The following is a 22,618-nucleotide window of genomic DNA, read 5'->3' as shown; positions in this document are numbered from 1 at the left end:
CTGTACTGCAGTTGTTTCCAAAATACATAATTGTTTATACAACATTTTCTTGAAGCATTTACACAATTCATGGATGGCTCATAAATATTACATACAACCAATATTCTAGTTCAAGAGAATAACTGAGAAAGTGGGGAATTTACAGATGCCCTTGGTGAGCCAGCATGACGCCAAGGCAAAATACATGGAATAGAATGTTTGAACCCAGTTTTGACACGTTAAAACTGTTTTCCCTTTGGGGCTCTGCTAAGTCTCTTCTACTGTATTTTTCCGAGAAGAAAATGTCAATGGAAACAGCAGCAAGAGCGTAAAAGTTCAAGATCAAAAGCTGTTTCTAGTTCATGTAAAATCTCTGCCATTGATGGCCTAAGGTAAGGATCATCTTCCACACACCTTAAGGCAACAGAAGCAACCAGTTCCATGCTTCTTGCATTGTACCCATGCTTTAGACTTTCATCCACAATCATGAACCAGCCAGCTTCAAAGTTACATTTGACCTGCATTTTAAATTATCACAAAAACAAATCATAAATTAGCGCACATTCACATGTGCAGTTTGCATGCCTGCGTGGTATGCATGCAAGTCTACATGAGCATGCATGTTTAATCCCATTGATAGATGATGAAGGAAGCTACAACATATCAAGCAGGATAAGAGTTTCAATTGAGTTTTGAAGGTACCCATTCAACCAAATCAAAGGAGCATGGATCACAGGGACAGCGCTGCTTCAAAAAAGTTGTCCCACAGATCAACTCCATTAAGACAACCCCAAAGTTGAAGACATCATTATCATCAATTAAATGATCCCTGCACACATCAAAATAGTAAGAAATATATGCATACTATATAGAGCAGTAGAAAGATAAATCTAGTCAAAAGTTTACTGTGATCTCAAGAGTGAATCAGTTTCTGCATAAACAGCCTCTGTATTCGCCGCTTGTTTATGCATAGTGACAAACCCACGTAGCTTTATGTTCATGTTCTGGAACATAAGCACGTTCTTGCTCTTCATATTGCCATGCGTTGTTTCAGGACTGACACTATGTAGAAAGTTCAATTCTAACATGTTCCGAAGACATTTTGTATGTTAGTATAAGTGATAGTTTTAACATGTAGAAATAAACAATATACAATGAGTTCATATTGAAAAAGTCTTGACTAAGAAACAAATTAAAAATAAATTAGACCTAATGCAAGGTCCATGTAGAAGAGGAAACATATACATAAACAGTTGAAATAAATAGAAAAAAACTTACAAAAAACATTAAGTAGTGACTCAATATGAGTTTGTGGTCCACATGAAGCAAATTTACAAAAATGTAAAATCAAATAGCAATGTGATAAAAAATATTGAGATCTGTTCTTAATCTGCAATGTCATCCCACGATATGCATGCCTCCAGTACATGCCAGAAATAAAAAATGTTTAAAAAATCCCCAAAAAACTATAATCTAGTCTAATAAAAAAACTGGCTGAGCAAACCAAAGTGATCACCATTTCTTGAATTATTGTGTTTTCTGTAAAAAGTTACAGATGGGTGCCAAGTTACAGTGCATAAAGATGCATATACATATTCATATTCAAACGTTCATACATACATGAACATAGACATACAACACACATATACATGCTTACCCATGGTAGAATTCAATAGTCAAATCGTACGTCTTGCTGCCAACTGTATGAACTCATGAAATAGCTTTGCATTTAACACAAAATTTAAGGCACTTTTTGGGAGAAAACTTTCGTAATTTTGCATTTCACAGCAAATAACCATCACCAACTGGGTAAAGATATTATTTTCCACACACATGCATGTAAGCATGCTCAAATACACACCCAACAACCAAAAAAGTGTCACTTTCTGAAACTAAATGAATACGCTGCAAGTGTAAAGAATTGTGTATAGCATTATTGAGAAACTTCAGTTACCTTTTGCAATATCAATTGCAATCTTCAATCTGCGAAGCCAATTCATTTTTCTTCTTTTACTTTTAAAACCTGAAGCAATCTTCACAAGTTCCGTGAACTGCCTACAATAATATAATCTAATGAAAATGATACAAATGTTTACCTTTTGTATCATTAATTGCATCTTTCAACTTGCCAAACCAACTTGTTTTTCTTCTTTTAATAATGTGACCTGAATTTTATTCAGATAGTAATTCAAACTACTGAGATTCACAATTAAGGCGAGTATCAAAAGTTTCAAAGAAAATGCAACAATATAAAAAAAAGACATAATTTTTCCACTTTATATTTCAACATACCACGCAAGATTTCTGCCAAAGATTCATCGAATAGATGATCATGAGCTAAAGTTTGATTTTCTGGTTTATGGAAATATCCATCCAGAGAAACAATGTTTTGATGGTTGGACGATTGAAACACCTGCAGATTTGGCATGATAGTAAGTAACTAAAAGTTCAAATGCAATTTATTCCTTTTAATAGCAACAGTGCATCATATTAAGAAGCTTCTTAGCATAGTATGTTTCAGTTGACAACTGATGTTATTTTGCTCTAACCTGATCCATCCTTAACTCTACTTCAAGGTTACATGTTGATTAACATTAATATGAAAAGTCTCTAGTCATCATGAAAACACTGCTCTCTCTCTCTCTCTCTCTCTCTTCACAAACATAGACACTTATGCAAGCATTAAAGATAAAATAGATAAAGAGGAAACAGGATTGCTGAAACTTGCAATCTAGACACTTATCACAAAGAAACCTCTAGGAAAAAGAAAGGAAAATAAACCACCGTAAAACCATGTCCAAGATTGCAAGGGATTTGCTGTGTTACTGGCATTTGTTTCAAGTATAATCCTGCTAAGAGACTCAATGCAGTCAGCATGATGAAATCAATGATTTTGCAATTTTCTAGAGCTGTGGATTATCAGGCTGATTCCAAAGTTGTTAAGGATGCATAAGAGAAAATTGAGAATATGTTTCTGTCTGATATGCATACCATTTTTCTGGTTTTACCACATCATCTGGATTAACAAAAATTAATAATCATATTCACCTTCCAATAATGAAACAATTGGAAAGAATATTTTAATTGCATGGTTGATGGACATTTTGTGGATGTAGTGTGGATTACCATTTCGGGTCAACTAAACATGGAGCACTTTTACCCAGGTTTACCAGAAACACTATAGAACATGGGGAAGCGTGCTTCCCCGAAACGCGTTTCGAAAGCGCAAAATGTGGCACTTTCAAAACGCATGGAGAAGCGACCATTTTAATTGGGAAGCGTTCTTCCCATTAATGGGGAAGCACACTTCCCATTATTGGGAAAATCGCTTCCCCGTTTGTTGCCCACTTGCTTGAAGTGAGTTTCTTTGTTTTGAGGGGGGCTTAGACAGTTTTAACTTTTAATAAAAAAAAAAATTAGCCCAATATCAGGAAAGCTCAATTTCTGTTCGCTTTCCACTTGAATCTTAGGTCGCTTCCCTTTTCATTTCCTCATCGAACCCGGTTCGATTCCTATGTCGTTTCTGGTTCGCTTCTCTTCTCGTTTCCGAGATGATTTCCGGTTCGCTTCAAAGTCATTTCATGCTTCCTGTTTCCTAAAATTTTAGAAATGTCCCGCTTCCCGCTCCCACTTCCTGAATCTCTTCCCGCTCCCGCTTCCTAGACTGACAACTTTGCTTTTACCAAGAAGAGTTCTTATCACAGTCCTATCATGTTTGAGACTAGGGATTCCATGATTTATGGAGTCAAATCATTGAGATTCTTCTAAATGCAGACGAAAAGAACTAATTTTAAAGCTATCATTTTGACAAACTTACTGGAATCAGGTACATTAAAAAAGCTTTGAATAAATTTCCAACTGGTAATGTGTCTGAAAGAGTGTAATATATCAAAGAATGTGATTTTGGTAACAAAATGGATGCGTTGATGACAAAAAAGCAATTAATGCAAAAGAAATCCGAAGGAGTGATCCACAAAAACTTTAGAAGAATAGAAATCCTTATGTGATAAAAAATAAAATAAAATAAAATATTCAGTGGCTCAACAAACAGGATAAAAGCACAATTCTTTTGTTTTGTCAGTTAAGGAGAAAAAAGGAAGAAAGATTCTTCAAAAAAATTGAGTTAGATGGGCATATATTGAGGAAATTCATAGTACAACAACAACAACTATGCCTTCATCCCAAAACAATTGGGGTCAGCCATATGAACCAAAAAAAAAATCATTTTGGGTCTTCCACACGAATCCTTCTCTTCCAATCATTTCTATCCAATGTCATGTCCTCGGTGAGGTTCAAAGCATTCATATCCTTTCCTATCATCTCCATCCAAGTCTTCCTAGGCCTACCCCGACCTCTTTTAACTAATATATTTTCCCATTTCTCCATCCTTCTAACTGGAGCATCATTAGGCCATCGCCGAATATGTCCAAACCACCGTAAACGATTCTCTCTCATCTTATTTTCAAAGGGTGCAACGCCTACCTTCTTACGTATCTCCTCGTACTGAATCTTATCTTTTATTGTATTTCCACACATCCATCTAAGCATACGCATCTCAGCTACACTCATTTTTTGAATATGATGTCTCTTGGCAGCCCAACATTCCGTACCATATAGTAAAGTGGGCCTAATAGTCGTCCTATAAAACTTTCCCTTCAACCGCAATGGCAATCTACGATCGCACAACACTCCAGTTGCACTTTTCCATTTCATCCACCCAACCTTTATCCTATGATTTACATCTCCATCAATTTCTCCGTACTTTTGAATGATAGATCCTAAATATTTGAAATAGTCATCCACCCGTATTACTTGCTCACCAAGCTTCACTACACTCCCATCACTACTTCGTTGCTTACTAAACCGACATTCCATAAATTTTGTCTTACTCTTACTCAACTTAAAACTGCTTGCTTCCAATGTCTGTTTTCATAATTCTAACTTAGCATTAACCCCAACTCTAGACTCATCGATCAAAACAATATCATCAGCAAACAACATACACCACGACACATTTTCTTGAATTGATCTCGTAAGCTCATCCATCACTATAGCAAATAGGAAAGGGCTTAAAGCAGATCCTTGATGTAACCCAACCGTTATAGGAAAATTGGTTGTCACCCCTCCACAAGTGCGGACATTGGTTACTGCTCCTTCATACATATCTTTAATTATACTAATGTACTTGAGAGAAACATCTTTCTTCATCATTGTCCACCAGAGAACGTCCCTAGGTACTCTGTCGTATGCCTTCTCCAAATCAATAAAAACCATATGCAAATCTTTGTTCCTCTTTCTATATATCTCAATAAGTTGTCTAGGAAGATGTATAGCTTCCATAGTTGATCTTCTAGGCATAAAACCAAATTGATTCTCCGATATCATGACAACCTTCCTCAACCTAGACTCAATCACCCTCTCCCAAAGTTTCATAGTATGACTCATGAGTTTTATACCACGATAGTTTGTGCAATCTTGTATATCACCCTTATTCTTATATAGAGGCACTAAAGTACTCTTCCTCCACTCATTAGGCACCTTATTTGTCCGCCAAATCTTGTTAAAAAGATTTGTCAACCATTCTAAACCTTTCTCTCCCAAGCATTTTCAAGCCTCGATAGGTATACCATCTGGGCCAACTGCCCTTCTTGATTGCTAAACCATTTACCCCCAGATTGTCCTAAGGTAACTAAAGAGGATATGCTTTTTTTTCTTTGAATGATTATGATATTATCCGAGCCTAAGTTCAATGGTTACCCAACTTATTTATACCTGAATGGAGATACAGTGGAAAAAGCTGTAAGAAAATTTACAATGCTTTGATGAAATCTAAAGCATATGTTGTTAAATACACTCAGAATGTTAGTACTTAATAAGTAACAATGAATTGTATATGGAGGTTCCTTACATTATTTTATTTCAATCATGGAGCCATGCTTGACTAGGGAGACTATTTTGCTGGCCCATGAAATAAACGATTCCATGATGCCTTCTGGATAGCATACTTAATGAATCAAAATTGATAATGTTAAGGCATATTATCCACCAAATTACAACCCTTTAGAACAAATGGTCGAGAACATTAGATTGAAAGAAGGATGAAAATTGAAAATTGTTGCTTTTATGTTTTGATTACTAGATCACTAGGAAGTAATTCACTAGCATTGGGGGTTTACACCAGAGAGACTCCATCTTGCTGAAAAAGATGGTGAGTGTTCCACTCCAAGATGGTCTCATTTCTCATATCGTTTGATGATGATGCATTTACCTTTTCACTCATTTGATGACAAATCTATGCCAAACCTGAAGTATGCTTTTTTGTCTTTTGCAAGAGCTGCATGCATACATATTAGTGATCCTAAGGATTCAGTGATTTACTAAATCCTTTAGAGGATGGGACAATGGGTTCTTTACCAATTAAGCGCACCTCTCCTCACTTTGCAGTGGAAGGCCTGAAGCTGACCAGTGTCTAAAAATCATCACAAACCATTGTAATAAAATTTAAAAACATGGAAATCCAGGTTCTTTCATATGCAAGATATGTGACCTAATCCTAGTAGTTGACCTAGTAGTTCCAAATCCTAGCTGCTTTATACTTGTTCTTGAAGGAATTTGAGAAATTTGCTTGAGGGCAGTGGAGAGGAAGCAAACTACATGCATTTGGTGAAGGAAAATATTGTGTGTGAACTAAAAAAGGAAGATGTTGTTAGCTTTAGGAGGTTTGAAGAACTGGATAAAGCTTATTTGGATAATTCTCATTTTGAATTTTCTGGATGCAATTGTTCATTTGGCCTCTTTAGACATTAAAATACTCGAGTTTCAAGGCCTTATTGCCTGTGGGAATCCCTCATGGAGATTCTCAGGCATGGAAATATATCACTTGTATATAAAAAAGGGCCTCTAGTGCAACTTTCTAGAGCATAGGCAAATAAGAATGTAGCTTCGTTCGTCTGAAGGGTTGATAGTCATCTGATCCTAAAGGTCAATTATCTGGATGTTCAAGACCAAATTTTGTGGCCATTGGATCAATCTTTGGCATATCAATATACTATCTTAGCAATGGAATGCAGTTCTTACTACTCATCTCACTTTAAAACTTAATTCTCTCACAGGGATGGATTGAAGAATGGAAAGGATATTTGGCATTTTACAAGAGAAGATATTTGACTAGAAAATGGAGAAATTAATATGGTGAAAAGGCAATTTACTAGGGGCTGCCTGGTGGTTTCTCTTGAAATGCTTGCCACACAAGATAGAATGAGGAAATTTTGTATTTCAATGCCAAATATGTGTCATCTTTGGGAAAGGAAGGAGACAACTGACACATGTTGCTTTAGTCACAAATGGAAGAATGCTGCTTCTCAATACCATACATGAGGATCCTTTTTGTTAATTGAAATGGTGGTTTTCTCTCAGTCATGACTTCCATTGGAATAAAATTTTTGCGAGATTGTTTTTCACATTATTAATTGAGGACATGGAATGTCCAGAATAAGAATCATCATAAAAAGAGTACATACTACATAACCATATGATGAGCAGATAAGCAGAATAATAATAAGCATAGATTTTCTGGTTCAAAATTCTGTGGAGCTATCCAACAGCTTGGCAATCTGGAAAGATAAATGGAAAAAAGAAGAGAGAAAAAAAGATCAATGATGAAGGTTCTCTATCCATTGAGAAGACTGAAAAGGTAGTTTGAGAGGCTTGTGCTTATAAATATTTGAAGTTGGAATGACCTAGGGATGAGTTGCTCTTAATTTCGGTTCTATTACTGCCTGATATTGGTGTGTAACCATTTCCTTGGCTTCAGGGGACAGTCCTCTTGGAAGAAGGGTGGCATTAACAATCAGGACAATGAGAGCAATTATATTGTGGGAGGGACAAAATCTCTACCAAATGTCTAAAATACTGAAACTTCAATTATGGAAATGGAAAACAGTGCAATTTGAGCAGAATTTCAACATTTTGTCTCATTTTACCAAATAGCATTGAGCATCGAGGGTTCCTGTTGGCACTCTGCATCTTTTTCTTCTGCTGCTCATAGTGATTTGGATGGATGGTACCGATTTTTTGGCAATGTGAAAATGTGTATATAGGTAATGCCATTTTCAAATGTGCCTAACATGTGAACTTTGGATCTCTTTCTTGGTTGTAAAATAGAGAATGTTATAGTTAGGTGACTCTTAAGTTACCATATGGATATTAGAATCATTCTACTACATCAAGGTAAGGGACTGTCCTATACCACATTATTAGAACATCAGATATTATCACCATAGTTGGCAAACCCGTGACTCGGACCCGGATCGCTGGACCCTTGACTCGTGGGTCAGCAGGTTGACTTAGTAACTTGGATGAGTTAGGACATGAATTTTTTAGTGTTAAGACATGGAAAAAATCAAACTCCGAACTGTATAATCACTAAAATTTAGCACATGACATCAATGACTAAGCTATATAAGTGTGCAACTATACATAATTGTTGATATTATGATTTAAAAATAGATGATTCTTTATAAAAATTATCCTTTTATAAGCATTATGCATTAAAACCATGAAATGCATGACAAAAGACACATAAGTGGCATGTGGATCTGTGGTCCTGAACCGCCAGTTGGGGTCCGATCAAGGTCAACTCGGGCGATTCCCGAGTCAACTCGCCGGGTTTTCCAACTATGATTATCACAACCAATAAAATAATGAATCATTTTCCATTATAATCCATTAGTGACTTAATTCTAGACAAGTGCACGCTGTTATGAACAAAAACATTTGTTCAATTTTAGAGAAAAACATAAATGGGAACAGTATCATTTAAAATTACTAACACTAAGCATCATTAAATATTAAAATACTATTTTAAACACCCCAAAAATATTTGCACAGTTTTCCAGCTATCAGAACCTAAAGTTCCTTCTGTATCTTCCTGCTCTTTTCTCTATTTGGTGAGATATTATTTTTCAAACTCTGCACTACATCTTGGGACCTTGTCCTTTGAAAAGGTTAGGACAAATCATTTAATGAAATGATAATAGAAAGATATAACAAGAAACATTAGATTATAAGAGCAATCAAAGGGTCAGATTTCATAAAAAAGAATGCAGTGGTGTTATGACACTTGAAAACTTGAATAGGTTTACCTCATTGGAAAAGGAATTCTGGCCATGCTGCATTTGACTGTCTCTTACTTTCACTGGCTTTCTAGTAGGCAGCTTTTCTTCATGGATCTCAAAACTCCTTTGGGCCATAACGTTGCTGGAGTTGTTGGCAGAATTTGTGAAAGTGAGGTCCATTGCTGCAACGTCTATCACAGAAATATGCCTTGTAAGAATAGCATGTCTATCAATGTCAGAGGGGGGGGGGGGGGGGGGGGATGATTCTGCATAGAACTTTTGTCCAGTGAGATACAAAGCATACATGAAGTGGTTGAGCACGATTGCAGTTCCTCCACAGACATAATTGAATCCGAAATCCCTTCTCCCATGGTATTGATGAATTTATTTGCAGAATCTATGTTCCCCTGATTGGAGACAAACCCTGTACAAGTGAGGTCCATTATTGCAGCAACTGATATATACAGAAGTATATTTTTAAGAAAGCATGTCTGTCAATATCAGAGATAGAGAGATGATTCTGCTTAAATTCATGATTCATAATAGGAAAACAACATCTAATATGCATAAATATTTTTTCCATAGAAATACAAAACATACATGAACTGATTTTGATGCATGGCTCTGTTTCTTCTACAGACATAACTGATTCAGAACTCTGGCCCATAATGCTACTAAAGTTGTTTGTAGAATCTATGACCTCTTGATCGGAGGGAATCCCTGCACCCAAAGATGTATATTTTAGAAAAACATTGTTATTAATGTCATATGTATATATATATATATATATATATATAAAGAGAGAGAGAGAGAGAGAGAGAGAGAGAGAGAGAGAGAGAGAGAGAGAGATTATTATGCTTATATTCATGATTATAATAGGAAAATGAAAACAACATCCAATAAGCATAAAACTTTTGTCCACTGAGATACAAAACATACATGAAGTGGTTGTGCACGATTCGACTTCTCCCACAGACACAACCGATTCTGAAATCCCTTGACCCACGATATTTCTGAATTTGTTTGTAGAATTTGTGTTCTCCTGACCGGAGGGAAACCCTGTGCAAGTGAGGTTCATTATTGCAGCACTTGATATATACAGAAGTATATTTTTAAGAAAAGTATGTCTATCAATATCAGATATAGAGATGATTCTGCTTAAATTCGTTATTTCTAATAGGTAAACAACATCCAATAAGCATAAATATTTTGTTCATAGAAATACAGAGCATACATGAACTCGTTTTGATGCATGAATCTGTTTCTTCCACGGAAATAACTGATTCAGAACTCCGGCCCACAATGTCGCTAAACTTGTTTGTAGAATCTATGATCTCTTGATCGGAGGGAACCCCTGCACCCAAAGATGTATATTTTAGAAAAACATTGTTATTAATGTCATATATATATTTAGAGAGAGAGAGATTATTATGCTTATATTCATGATTATAATAGGAAAATGAAAACAACATTCAATAAGCATAAAACTTTTGTCCACTGAGATACAAAACATACATGAAGTGGTTATGCATGATTTGACTTCTCCCACAGACACAACCGATTCTGAAATCCCTTGACCCACGATATTTCTGAATTTGTCTGTAGAATTTGTGTTCTCCTGACCGGAGGGAAACCCTGTGCAAGTGAGGTCCATTATTGCAGCACTTGATATATACAGAAGTATATTTTTAAGAAAAGCATGTCTATCAATATCAGAGATAGAGATAGAGATAGAGATGATTCTGCTTAAATTCATTATTTCTAATAGGTAAACAACATCCAATAAGCATAAATATTTTGTTCATAGAAATACAGAGCATACATGAACTCATTTTGATGCATGAATCTGTTTCTTCCACGGAAATAACTGATTCGGAACTCCGGCCCACAATGTCGCTAAACTTGTTTGTAGAATCTATGATCTCTTGATCGGAGGGAACCCATGCACCCAAAGATGTATATTTTACAAAAACATTGTTATCAATGTCATATATATATATATATATATATATATATATATATATATATATATATATAGAGAGAGAGAGAGAGAGAGAGAGAGAGAGAGAGAGAGAGAGAGAGAGAGAGAGAGAGAGAGAGAGATTATTATTCTTATATTCATGATTGTAATAGGAAAACAAAAACAACATCCAATAAGCATAAAACTTTTGTCCACTGAGATACAAAACATACATGAAGTGGTTGTGCATGATTCGACTTCTCCCACAGACACAACCGATTCTGAAATGCCTTCACCCACGATATTGCTGAATTTGTTTGCAGCACCTTATATATACAGAAGTATATTTATAAGAAAAGCATGTCTATCAATATGACAGAGAGAGAGAGAGATGTTTCCGCTTAAATTCATGATTTATTATAGGAAGAAACATCCAATAAGCATAAATATTTTGACCATAGAAAGATAGAGCATACATGAACTGGTTTTGATGCATGATTCCGCTTCTTCCATAGACATAACTGATTCAGAACTCCAGACCACAATGCCACTAACACCTGATATGCAAAGATATACATATATTTTAGAAGAAAAACATTTTTGTCAATGCCAGACAGAAAGAGAAAGAGAGCATTGTGCTTATAATTTTATGATTCTAATAGGAAATTACATTCGATGAATACAAAAATATTATTATATGTTGGAAGACAAGACATACATGAAGTGACAGTGGTAAGTGATTCCACTTCTGCTTCTTTACACATATTGGATAGAACATGTATCCCAGCTATTAGTAGAAATATACATGCTAAAACTGCAAGTCTTTGGTAACTCTGGCCATGTCGGTCCTTCATCTCATAGTCTGTGATAGAATGATTGTCTGCATCTTTTGGCATTTGAATCACAATATCTGCTGGCATTTCACTTATAGCCCTAAGTGAGAGTTGATCAGATGTGAATGAGGAGGATTGACATGCTGTCCTATTTGCTCTGCATAGGAAAGAAGAAGTCGTGAATATGTAAACTTTTTAGTAATTGTAGTGCATAGAAAAATGTTCACAGTAACTTGTTTATACCTAATTATCAAAGTCTTTTTGTCCAAAGAATGAGATGAGGACAGTTTAGGCCTATAACTTTTGAGGTCTCTGAGCAGTAATATCTCAAGTTAGAGAAAACTCACACGGTAATGAACTAGCAGGAGAGTTGGTATCAATCAAACAGATTAACTATTAAGGTATACTGCACTGTACTCACAGCTGGTGAAAGTTTTGTACTCTGCCCAACTTTTCATAAGTTATTCCTTCTAAAGTACTGTTTCCAAGATTGAAAGGAAAAATGTTCAATGTTTATAAGTCTCACCTCAAATGGATGAAAATAAAACAAGATATTCATATTTGGTTCCAACAGAAACCAAAACCTAGCTCATTTAGTGTCAACATGCCTTCCTCAATATTCTGAAGAGCAATATGACAGAACATAAAACAATCATAAACATGGTAAATCGGTTAACAAAGAACAGAAAGGAGATCCATGAGCTTTCAAGTTTCTTTTGAGACTGTTATTAGTAATTGTAGTGCATAGAAAATGTTCACAATTACTTGTTCATACCTAATTATCAGAGTCTTTTTGTCCAAAGAATGAGACGAGGAGAGTTTGGGCCGATTCTTGTAATGGGGTTGGCTTGTGACGTCGCCATCGTGAAAATCCAGCGAACTGAGAGCATGAATCTTGCAGAAAAGGCCATACTCCACCATGAAAACATCAAAAAATCGCAGAGAAGGGTCATTGTGGGTAGTCGTCAGATGGGTAGCGTTGGATGGCATGCAAGAACCGGCATCAGCGTCAGCAATCAGATAATTTCCATCGAAAATACCTATAGAGGACACAATTTCAATGAAGAAACTTGTTAAGATTCTGATATGATGTGAAAACAATGGTATTCAAAGAAGCAAAGAACCGATGGAGAAGAAAATTATGTATTTCTGTATATCACCTTCAGATTTACATATCAACATATATATGTTACACAACACACTTCCCTTTCTTGAGTAGATAAGATCCCAGCCGATTTACACAATTTACAAAGGAAAGAATAAATTTAAGCAAGTAAATATAAAAAAAGAAAAAGGATTTACAACAAATGGAAAGGTAGAAATACGTAAAGATTTGAGTCTATGTAATTTCATGATTCCCGGATGCCTTAATCTACTTCTTGGGGAAAATCAAGACAGAAAATCTTAACAAAACTGCTATTTCTTGAGATGAGTGGTGGTGTCATCAGTTACCAGGTGGTAGATGGTGGTGGGCGACGGCTGAATCAAAGGTGCAGAGGATCAGAATGCTCAAACGGAGGAATGCTTGGTGATCCATGAGTTTCTCAGAAAAGAACCCTGAAAACCATCAAAGAAATGCACAGGAAAATCGCCCTCAAAGAATTGAAGAAAGAAAGACTCACAGTGAAGAAGAAAAACGAGAGAATTTGCAGACGGAGTATACCTCTTGACTCCGGCGATCGGTTGAGTGAGAAGCAGATTAACAGAGGGGAGAGAAGGATGGAATCTTGCTGTAGTCTTCTGGCTTACAGAGAGAGAGAGAGAGAGAGAGAGAGAGAAAGAGCTAGAGCTGAGTTGAAAGCGTGGGAAGCGCAACAGAGTATATGTATTTGTATGTAGTAACCAGTAATCCGGCGCCAACAGCTAGCGGTGTTAATGGGTCGAACCCCCGCTAAAATAAGTGGGTCCAAACCCGGATCCGACCAAGTGATGCGGATATCGGATTCGGGTCCGACCAGATTTTTCATAAGAAAACCATTTCAGGATCCGATAAAAATTACATAAACGAGACCCGGTCCATACCAAGTAAAATAACAATTTTTAAGTTTTTATATGGAAATATTGTGGATCTTAATTGGAACTTGGGTCGGACCCGGGTTTGGTATAAAATTTCGTAAATCATGCCTGACCCATTTAATTATCGGACCTCATGGGTCTGACACGAATAGTTAATTGGACCCCTTCTTTTGTAACCAAGCCCTGAACCTACAGGATCCAGTACGGGTTGGGATGGGGTTATACCCGATCTGTTGACACTTCTACAAACGCTCCCGCTTTAAACACCCGTTGTGCCACGACTCAAGATGCAAGTGGATTGGGTCTTTGTCCGATTCCAACCCTACCGAAGGAATTGGGCCGGGTACGGTCCATAAAAATAAGGTCCGTGTTATGAACATGTCGGATTTGAAACTCATAATAGCAGATTCAGCCAGAGAGGGTCCAGAATGGGATAAATAAACAGACTTGAAACTGGGTTGGAGCCGAGTCTGGCCCAATCCAATTCATGTGTTTCATGAAAAAACAATATACTTGACCCGCTTTCTAATTTCTACATGTCCAGTTTCAGAGTCATATCACATCTGTATCCAGAACTCTACCGTGTGTTCTAAGTCAGATCCGATTTTGGATCTGGACTCACTCAATGAAATTCAGATTTAATGTTGTTCAACTCAGATCCAACCCGTTTGCAATACAGACTCAATCTTTGTAGGACTGGTAAACAAGCCGAACATGCCAATCTTTGTGATGTTCAAGCTTGGCTCATGGTTGTGTTGAACTGTATCGTTTATGGAACAAAAAAAAAAAATGTATCGTTTCAAAGCAGGAAGCAATAGGATTTGAACTTTAAACCTATTGAGCAAATTTGGATATGGCTTATTAAAAAAACACGTTATTTAAAAAATAAAACAGAAAAAATAGGACACTATTTTGGATTAAAAAAAAAAAAAGACACAAGGATGCGGTTTTCTAATTTTTTATTAATAAAACATATTTTTAATAATCTAAATAACGCAATTTTCTGAAAATATAATAAGAATTATTATGGACTAATTTTTTTTTTTACGTGTTTGGGTTGTGTTAGTTCTCTGCTTCGTGTCCCCCTAGACATGGACCAAGTAGCACGTCATTTATTTTCCATGTGACATAGATTGCCAACTTAACTTTACAAGTGAAACATAATTTGGATGGCTGTAGGGGTTGAGTTATTGATGCAGGAGCATACTGTGTTTATAAGGGTTAATTTGAATTCACTTTATGTTTTGGATTTTTTTAGTTTGTATTTGGATATTGAGTCCAAATGATGAATCCATGTCCAAAAAAAAAAGTTTATTAGATTAAAAAGTCATCTTAGTTTGAGTTATAGATTTTATCTATATTTACCATTGAAACTCCTTGTCTATAAAAGGATGAGAAATTTAGGGGTAGGATGAGAAATTTAGGGGTTTAGGGAGTCCAGTTGAAACAAATCACTTCCCCATTTTTTTACTATTCAGTTATTTTCTCACTTATTTCTTAGATTTTCTTTGAATTTTTTATTTTCTCTAAACACTTTGTAGTTTTTTTTTATAGATTTCCTCATAAATCCAAGACCAAATTTATGCCAGTTATTTAGATTTTGACGACGGAAGAACCCTCACTGAGAGCTGGGTCTTCCTGCGACGTAAAACTCCGGGTTAAGGACACAACCACCCAGTCTTGCATGCCCCCAAATGTGATAAAGCAAAGACAGCTTGACACAGGGTGTTATTTAGTTGAATCCCCAAACATGCAGGAATAATACACATTTGCTCCAAATTGGGTAAACTTCAGGTCTTGTACGTCATACCAAGCCCAATGGATAGCATTGATTAAGTGTGAGGTCAGTGTTAACTATGAGCCCAAATACTTTGGCGTAAGCTGTTTTAGTTGTAAAACCTCTGCCATTGATCGAAGCAGGTTATATGTTCTCCCCAAGAACCCGCAGGTGCGTGTTCTCGGGTCTGAATGAGCGCCACCACGTATGTAAGCACGCAGGGCCTGTTTCCCTGTGTGTGTCGGCATCACTTAGCATCGGAGTCCGGTTTGTTTCCAAAGGCTTAAGTACCCTTTCCCACCATTAGTGCCATGAAACGACGTAGGACAAAAATGTTCTCCGGTCAGAAGAGAAAAAGGGTTAAAATCATCATCGTTTTTGCCCTAAAGAGTAAACGGTTCTGCTTTAACAGGAGCTCCTCACAATATGTCACCCTAAACGTTCTATCTCATCCTTTGACGATGCACCATCTGTTGCAACAGGAGCTCCCTTTGACGACGCAACCTTTGACGTCGTCTGCTGCCGCGGGATCACCCTTTGTCGTCGTCTGCTGTCGTCGGATCACCCCTTTTCATCGTCTACTGCCTCCAAAGCACCTCTTTTCGCCGCTTACTGCCATCAGATCATAGTCGGAGCACCGTTGCCACCATCGGTTGCATCTACTTTCTAGGTGTTTCTCCTCCACTGTCGGATTAGCAAAACTTGTGTCCTTTGGTGAGTTTTGTGTAAGGTTTGGTTATGTAAACAAATTGATTTTTGTTATGTAAATCTGAATATTAAATCTTACAATCGGTTATATTATTCATGCTAAATAACACCTATTTTCATACTGAAATAAATCGACTTGTACATATCCACCTCTTGGGCATTAAAAAACAGTTAGCACGATTTGTTCTTATGAAGGCCAAACATTACAACGATATGTACTTATGAAGGCTAACATTCTACAACGATTTGTAAGTTTGAATTTAACAATGATTTATACATTTAGTGCAGTAACGATTTGTTCGATGCAACAACAATTTATACGTTTCAAGCATTAGCGATTTAGCCGATTTATGATTCAAGATTTATACATTTAAAGTAGCACCGATTTATACATTTAATGCAGTAGCGATTTATGATTTACAATGATATGTACTTATGAAGGGTTCGATTTTTACAATGATTTGTACGTTTGAAGGAGCAATTTGAACATTCGATGCAACAACGATTTATACGTTTGAAGCAGTAGTCATGTGTATTTATGATTTATGAAGTTATCACGATTTGTACTTAAGTTTGCTAAATCGTACTACGATGTTTACTTATGAAGACAAAATGTTACAACGATATGTACTTATGAAGGGTGTGATTTATACGTTTGAAGCACCAACAATTTATACGTTTGATACAGTAGCGATGAGTAATTATGAAGTTACCGCATGTTGTACTTAATTTTGCTAAATCGTACTACGATGTTTACTTATGAAGCCAAATATTATGATAAATTGTAATGTTGGTGATTGTGTAACGAATGTGATAATTTGTAATAATATATACTTGGGGAGGTGGTTGTAACATACAATGATGCGATTAAATTTATGTGTTGTGCAGATTAGCAATGACTACAATTCCTAAGTCAAGAAAGCCTTCGCCATTGGAGGGGATGACTCTTGGAGAAATCATCCGCCAATCCGATATATATGAGGGTTATGTAAAGTACCAAAATATAATGAACATTGAGAATGAAAAAGACATGAACAAATTGTTGGATATTTATTATGCGGAGCGTGATCCATCAGATATTGAAGATGAAAAGCAAATGAAGAAAGATGAGGAAAAACTAAAGATGAAGAAGAAGAAGGATGACAAATAGAAGGAAAAGCAAATGAAGAAGGAGAAGGAAAATAAAAACTACGCGCACTTATGAGGCTAAATGATTTCTTCATGCCGACCATGCAAAATTAAATCTAGATGCACATCATTCTTCATGTTATTTGTCATGATCGTCAGTTGCATCGCAATATAGTATGCATCGAGTTGTTATTTACCATGCGAATAAAAGAAACGACTTATCATATATATTTCGTTTATAAATGAATGACACATATTTTTGTAACAAAGGCAAATCGTTGTGGCAATTTATGAGTTATGATTTATGATTTACACATTTAAAGCAGCAACGATTTATACATTTAATGCAATAGCGATTTATGATTTATAAAGTTACCATGATTTGTAATCAAGTTTGCTAAATCGTACAACTTTGTTTATTGTTGAAGCCCAAACGCTACAACGATATGTACTTCTGAAGGGTGTGATTTCTACATCGATTTGTATGTTTGAAGCAGTGATTTGTACATTTAAAACAAGAACAATTTATAAGTTTGATGCAATAACGATTTATACTTGTTAACGATAGTGATTCACGTGACAACTATTTAACCCTAAACCCAAAAAACCCGAAACCCTAACCCTAAACCTAAACTCCAAACCATAACCCTAAACCCTAAAACCTAAACCCTAAACCCTAAACCCTAAACCTAAATCATAAACCTAAACCCTAAACTTAAACCCTAACCCTAAACGCTTTAACTGTAAACCCTTTAACCCTAAACCCTAAACCATAAACCTAAACCCTAAACCTAAACCCTAGCCTAAACTAAAACCTAAACCGTAAACCCTAACCCTAAACCCTATACCCTAACCCTAAACCTTAACCTTAAAACGTAAACCCTAAACCCTAAACCCTAAAACCCTAAACCCTAAACCCTAAAATCCCTAAACCCTAAAAACCCAAAACCCAAAACCCTAACCCTAAACTCTAAACCATAACCCTAAACTCTAAACCATAACCCTAAACCCTAAACCCTTATGATATTGTTTTGATTATTAATATTGATTTAAGATATTGTTTTGATTCTAAATATTGATTTTTAATATATAAATACGAACTTCCAAATCGATTTAAGATATTATTCTGAATCTTAATATTGATTTTTATGCTGATTCTTAATATGGATTTAAGATATTGTTTTGATTCTTAATATTGATTTAAGATATTGTTTTGACTCTAAATATCGATTGTTAAGATATTAATAGGAATTTCCATATCGATTTAAGATGTTGTTTTGATTCTTAATATCGATCTAAGATATTGTTCTGATTCTAAATATTGATTTTAAAGGTATCAAAATGAATTTCCAAATCAATTTAAGATATTGTTCTGAATCTTAATATCGATTTCTAGGTTGATTCTTAATATCGATTTAAGATATTGTTTTAATTCTTAATATCGATTTAAGATATTGTTTTGATTCTAAATATCGATTTTTAAGATATCAATTGGAATTTACATATCGATTTAAGATGTTGTTTTGATTCTTAATATCGATTTAAGATATTTTTTTATGCTAAATATCAATTTCTTTTCTGATTCTGTATATCGCTTTATAAGCTATCAACAGTAATTTTCATATCGATTTGTATGATATTTTATCATCGAATTGTATTATACTATGACAATATTTCCGTAACAAAGACAAATCTTTATGGTCGACAAATACGTTATTATAAAATCTTTTATTATAAAATGTGAACCACCAAAAATGAGAACTGACAAAAAATCTTTGGCGGGTCCCATAGGCATTAAACTCCTCGGCTATAAAAGGATCTCTTCGCAATATTTCCTCCTAAATGTTCCACAAAAAATCTAACGCTTCATCTTCTTTCGCCGGAGCACCCTTTGTCGTCTCAATGAGTTTTTGTGTTGTGCAGGTTACCAATGGCTTACATTCCGAAGAGAAGAAACGTTTTATCGTCATCAAGGAAATCTCTTGACAAAATTGTCAAACAATATGCTTTGTATGAGCAATTAGAAGCATACTACAAAATAATAAAGATTGAGAATGATAAAGAAAGGGAGCAATTGTTGTTAAAGTATAGAGCAAAGCCTAATCCGTCAAATATTGAAGATGATAATCTAACGAAGAATGATGAAGAAGTACAGATGAAAAAGAAGAAGAAGGATGACGAAGATAAGCAAAATGAAAGGAAGAAGAAGGATAATGAAAAAAAGCAAAAGAAATCAAAGCAAAAGAAGGAGGAGGTGGAGGATAGGGGAAATCAAAGGAATAATAAGGAGAAGGAGAAAGAGAAGCAAAGGCAAAAGGAGGAGGAGGAGGAGGAGGTGAGAGAAAAACAAAAGAAGAATAAGGAGAAGGAGAAAGAGAAGTGAAGGCAAAAAAAGGAGGAGGAGGAGAGGGAAAAGTAAAGAAAGAATAAGGAGAAGGAGGAAGAGAAACAAAGGCAAAAAGAGAAGGATGAGGAGAGGGAAAAGCAAAGGAAGAATAATAAAGAGGAAGAGAAATGAAGGCAAAAAAAGGAGGAGGAGGATAAGGAAAAGCAAAAGAAGAATAAGGAGAAGGAAGCAAAGAAGCAAAGGCAATTGAAGAAGAAGAAGGAGGAAGAGAAGCAAAGATAGTTGAAAAAGAAGGAGGAGGAGGAAGAGAAGCAAAGACAATTGAAGAAGAACGGAGATGAAAGGCAAATGAAGCAGATTCAGGATAAGGAAGAGAAGGAAAGGCAAAAAAAGGAGAAGGAGAAGGAGGACGAGGAAGAGAAGGAAAGACAATGGAAGGAGAAGGAGGACGAGAAGAAAAGACAAAGGAAGGAGAAGGCGGATGCGGAAGAGAAGGAAAGGCAAATGAAGGAGAAGGAGGACAAGGAAGATAAGAAAAGACAAATGAAGGAGAAGGAGGATGAGGAAGAGAACGAAAAGAAAGGAAGAAGCAGAAGGAAGAGAAGGAAAGGGAAACGAAAAAGCAGACGATGGTTGTTAGTACCGGAAGGAAGGAAGAAGTACAAAAGCAGATGAAGGGAGGGGATGAAGAGGAGAAAAGTGTGACCATGGTACGTTAATCGCTATTGTATGTCTCGATGTACTGTTATAGGTATTATTATGTATAGCGATTACTATGAATAAGGATTACTATAAATAGCGATTACTATGTATAGAGATTATTATGAATAACGATTACTATGAATAGTGATTACTCTGTATAGTGATTACTATATATAGCGATTATTATGTATAGTGATTACTTTGTATAGTGATTATTATGTATAACGATTACTCTGTATTGCGATTACTGAGATAACGTTTAATGCGATAGCGATTACTATGTATAGCGATTAACTGTGATTTGATATTTTGTGTTACATGCGGGTCAGAATAGAAGCAGAGCAATAGGTGAAAAGCTGAAAGGACGGTGTCAGTGGCTTGTAGTTCTGTCGTGGTTCAGAAAGTTGAGTGAATATCAGAATGACCGATTAAGAAAGATGTACTTCAGCGGCCTTCTAGACCAACATTATTTTGAAAATTGCTGGAACACCATGACCCACCTTGTTAATAAGTGGAACCATAAGACAAACACATTCCAGTTTGGAGTTTTTGAGATGACCATGACCCTAGAAGATGTGACACGGATTACGAGTCTCAAGTGCCATGGAAGTGTTGTCCTAATAAGAGATTCAAACTATAACCCAAGGAACAATTGCACGACCCTTCTAGGAATGTCGATGGAGGAATGGCGAGAGTGTATTTCTGGTAGAAGCAATTTCCGGTCCGTTGCATGTGCATCTGAAGCAGCTGACCAAGAGTTGCACAGCTTCCTTCTTTATTTTTTTGGACTTACTTTGTTTTCCGTTTATTCTGGTTCGAGAATAAGTTACTTATAGCTACAGTTCCTGAAAGACTTAGATGAAGTCGACAACTAAGCATGGAGTGCTGCTATGCTCGCACACTTGTACAATCAACTTTATCGTGCGAATAGGGGTACGATAACCGTCAGGGGGTTTTGAACATTTGTTCAAGTATTTGTTTATTACTTATTTAATGCTTATGGACTAAGCTCGTTGAAGGTTATAGTCTTACTAATATATTATTTTTATAGGCCCGGACGTGGGAGCATATTGTACCTTGCATCCTCAGTGTGGCCCTAGAGTTTGTAGTTTTCCCAAGATTGGCTAGTGGGCTTCAATAAATGTCAAGGAGGAAAATACTCAGTTCATTTTAAATGAGCTGCATTTAAATGAGGTAAATGGTTTAAAATCATTGTAATGTTTAGCATTCTTACGTAATCATCACTTTAAGATTTTGTCTTCCTTAGTACAAATCATTATCTCCTTAGCATCTAACTTTCATTAGCATAAATCGTTATAATGTTTAGCATTCTTAAGTAATCATCGCTTTAGGATTTTGTCTTCCTTAGTACAAATCGTTATTGCATTTGCATCTTTCATTAGCGTAAATCGTTGTAATGTTTAGCATTCTTAAGTAATCATCACATTCAACATTTTGTCTTCCTTAATACAAATTGTTATTGTATTCAACATTTTGCTTGAATAATTATGTCTATATCTAAACCACAATCTCAATTGTACAGGTTGTGTGGAGACCTTATGGGGATGGGGAGGACAAGGACGATGAGGTTATTGCCGAGGCTGCGAGTCTGTCTGTCTGTCTGCGATATTTGGCTCTTTAGCAAATGTGAAGCCGAGTTGCAGCATGGTAGTCGAGTACTCCTACAAGCTGGCTTGGGACAGTCGATACCAAAATTGCATGTGGTATTGAAAAGGAAGATGAATAGTGGTGGGGCCAGGAACGTGAATTTGCACAAACGCTTCAGGAAACAATTGGATAACTGAAACAAAGAAGGTGTTCGTGTCATACCATATGATTATAAAGAACGACAATATGACCCCAACTATTTCAAACAATATTAGCAGCCCATGCATGAAAATCAATAAATTAAGAAGAAGCAACCTGAAAGTGAGGTCACTGTTGTCACTGATCATGTTGTCTTCCAGCATAGACGTAATGTCCTTCGTGTCCCTTTGGAGAATACTACGATTCTCTTTGTTGCATTATACGATAAGGAGCAAACACAACTCC

The 22,618-nt window shown here is 36.0% G+C and overlaps 1 protein-coding gene across 1 annotated transcript; it reads right to left on the bottom strand.

Annotated features, from left to right (window-relative positions):
• Positions 1–284: 284 nt before the first annotated feature.
• Positions 285–1,013, bottom strand: LOC149822312 (putative LRR receptor-like serine/threonine-protein kinase At5g48740). The gene is made up of 3 exons (XM_089980252.1): positions 886–1,013; positions 682–808; positions 285–497 (listed from the first exon to the last, which is right to left on the bottom strand). Exons 1-3 carry the CDS (start codon positions 1,011–1,013, stop codon positions 285–287), a joined length of 468 nt encoding a protein of 155 aa, XP_089836378.1.
• Between the last annotated feature and the right edge of the window lie 21,605 nt (positions 1,014–22,618).

The sequence above is a fragment of the Nuphar pumila genome, chromosome 11, assembly GCF_984573655.1.
Source record: "Nuphar pumila chromosome 11, dmNupPumi1.hap1.1, whole genome shotgun sequence".
Taxonomy (NCBI): Eukaryota; Viridiplantae; Streptophyta; class Magnoliopsida; order Nymphaeales; family Nymphaeaceae; genus Nuphar; species Nuphar pumila.
Note: the sequence above shows the minus strand (reverse complement) of the source record. Positions and strands in the feature narration are given on the sequence as shown.

Excerpts from the sequence above, each read along its gene's own strand:
- LOC149822312 (XM_089980252.1), bottom strand. The coding sequence starts at position 1,013 with ATGAAGAGCAAGAACGTGCTTATGTTCCAGAACATGAACATAAAGCTA. Across the intron at positions 809-885 it reads GATTCACTCTTGAGATCACA|GGATCATTTAATTGATGATA; the intron begins GTAAACTTTTGA and ends TGATGTGTGCAG. Across the intron at positions 498-681 it reads CCTTTGATTTGGTTGAATGG|GTCAAATGTAACTTTGAAGC; the intron begins GTACCTTCAAAA and ends TTTAAAATGCAG.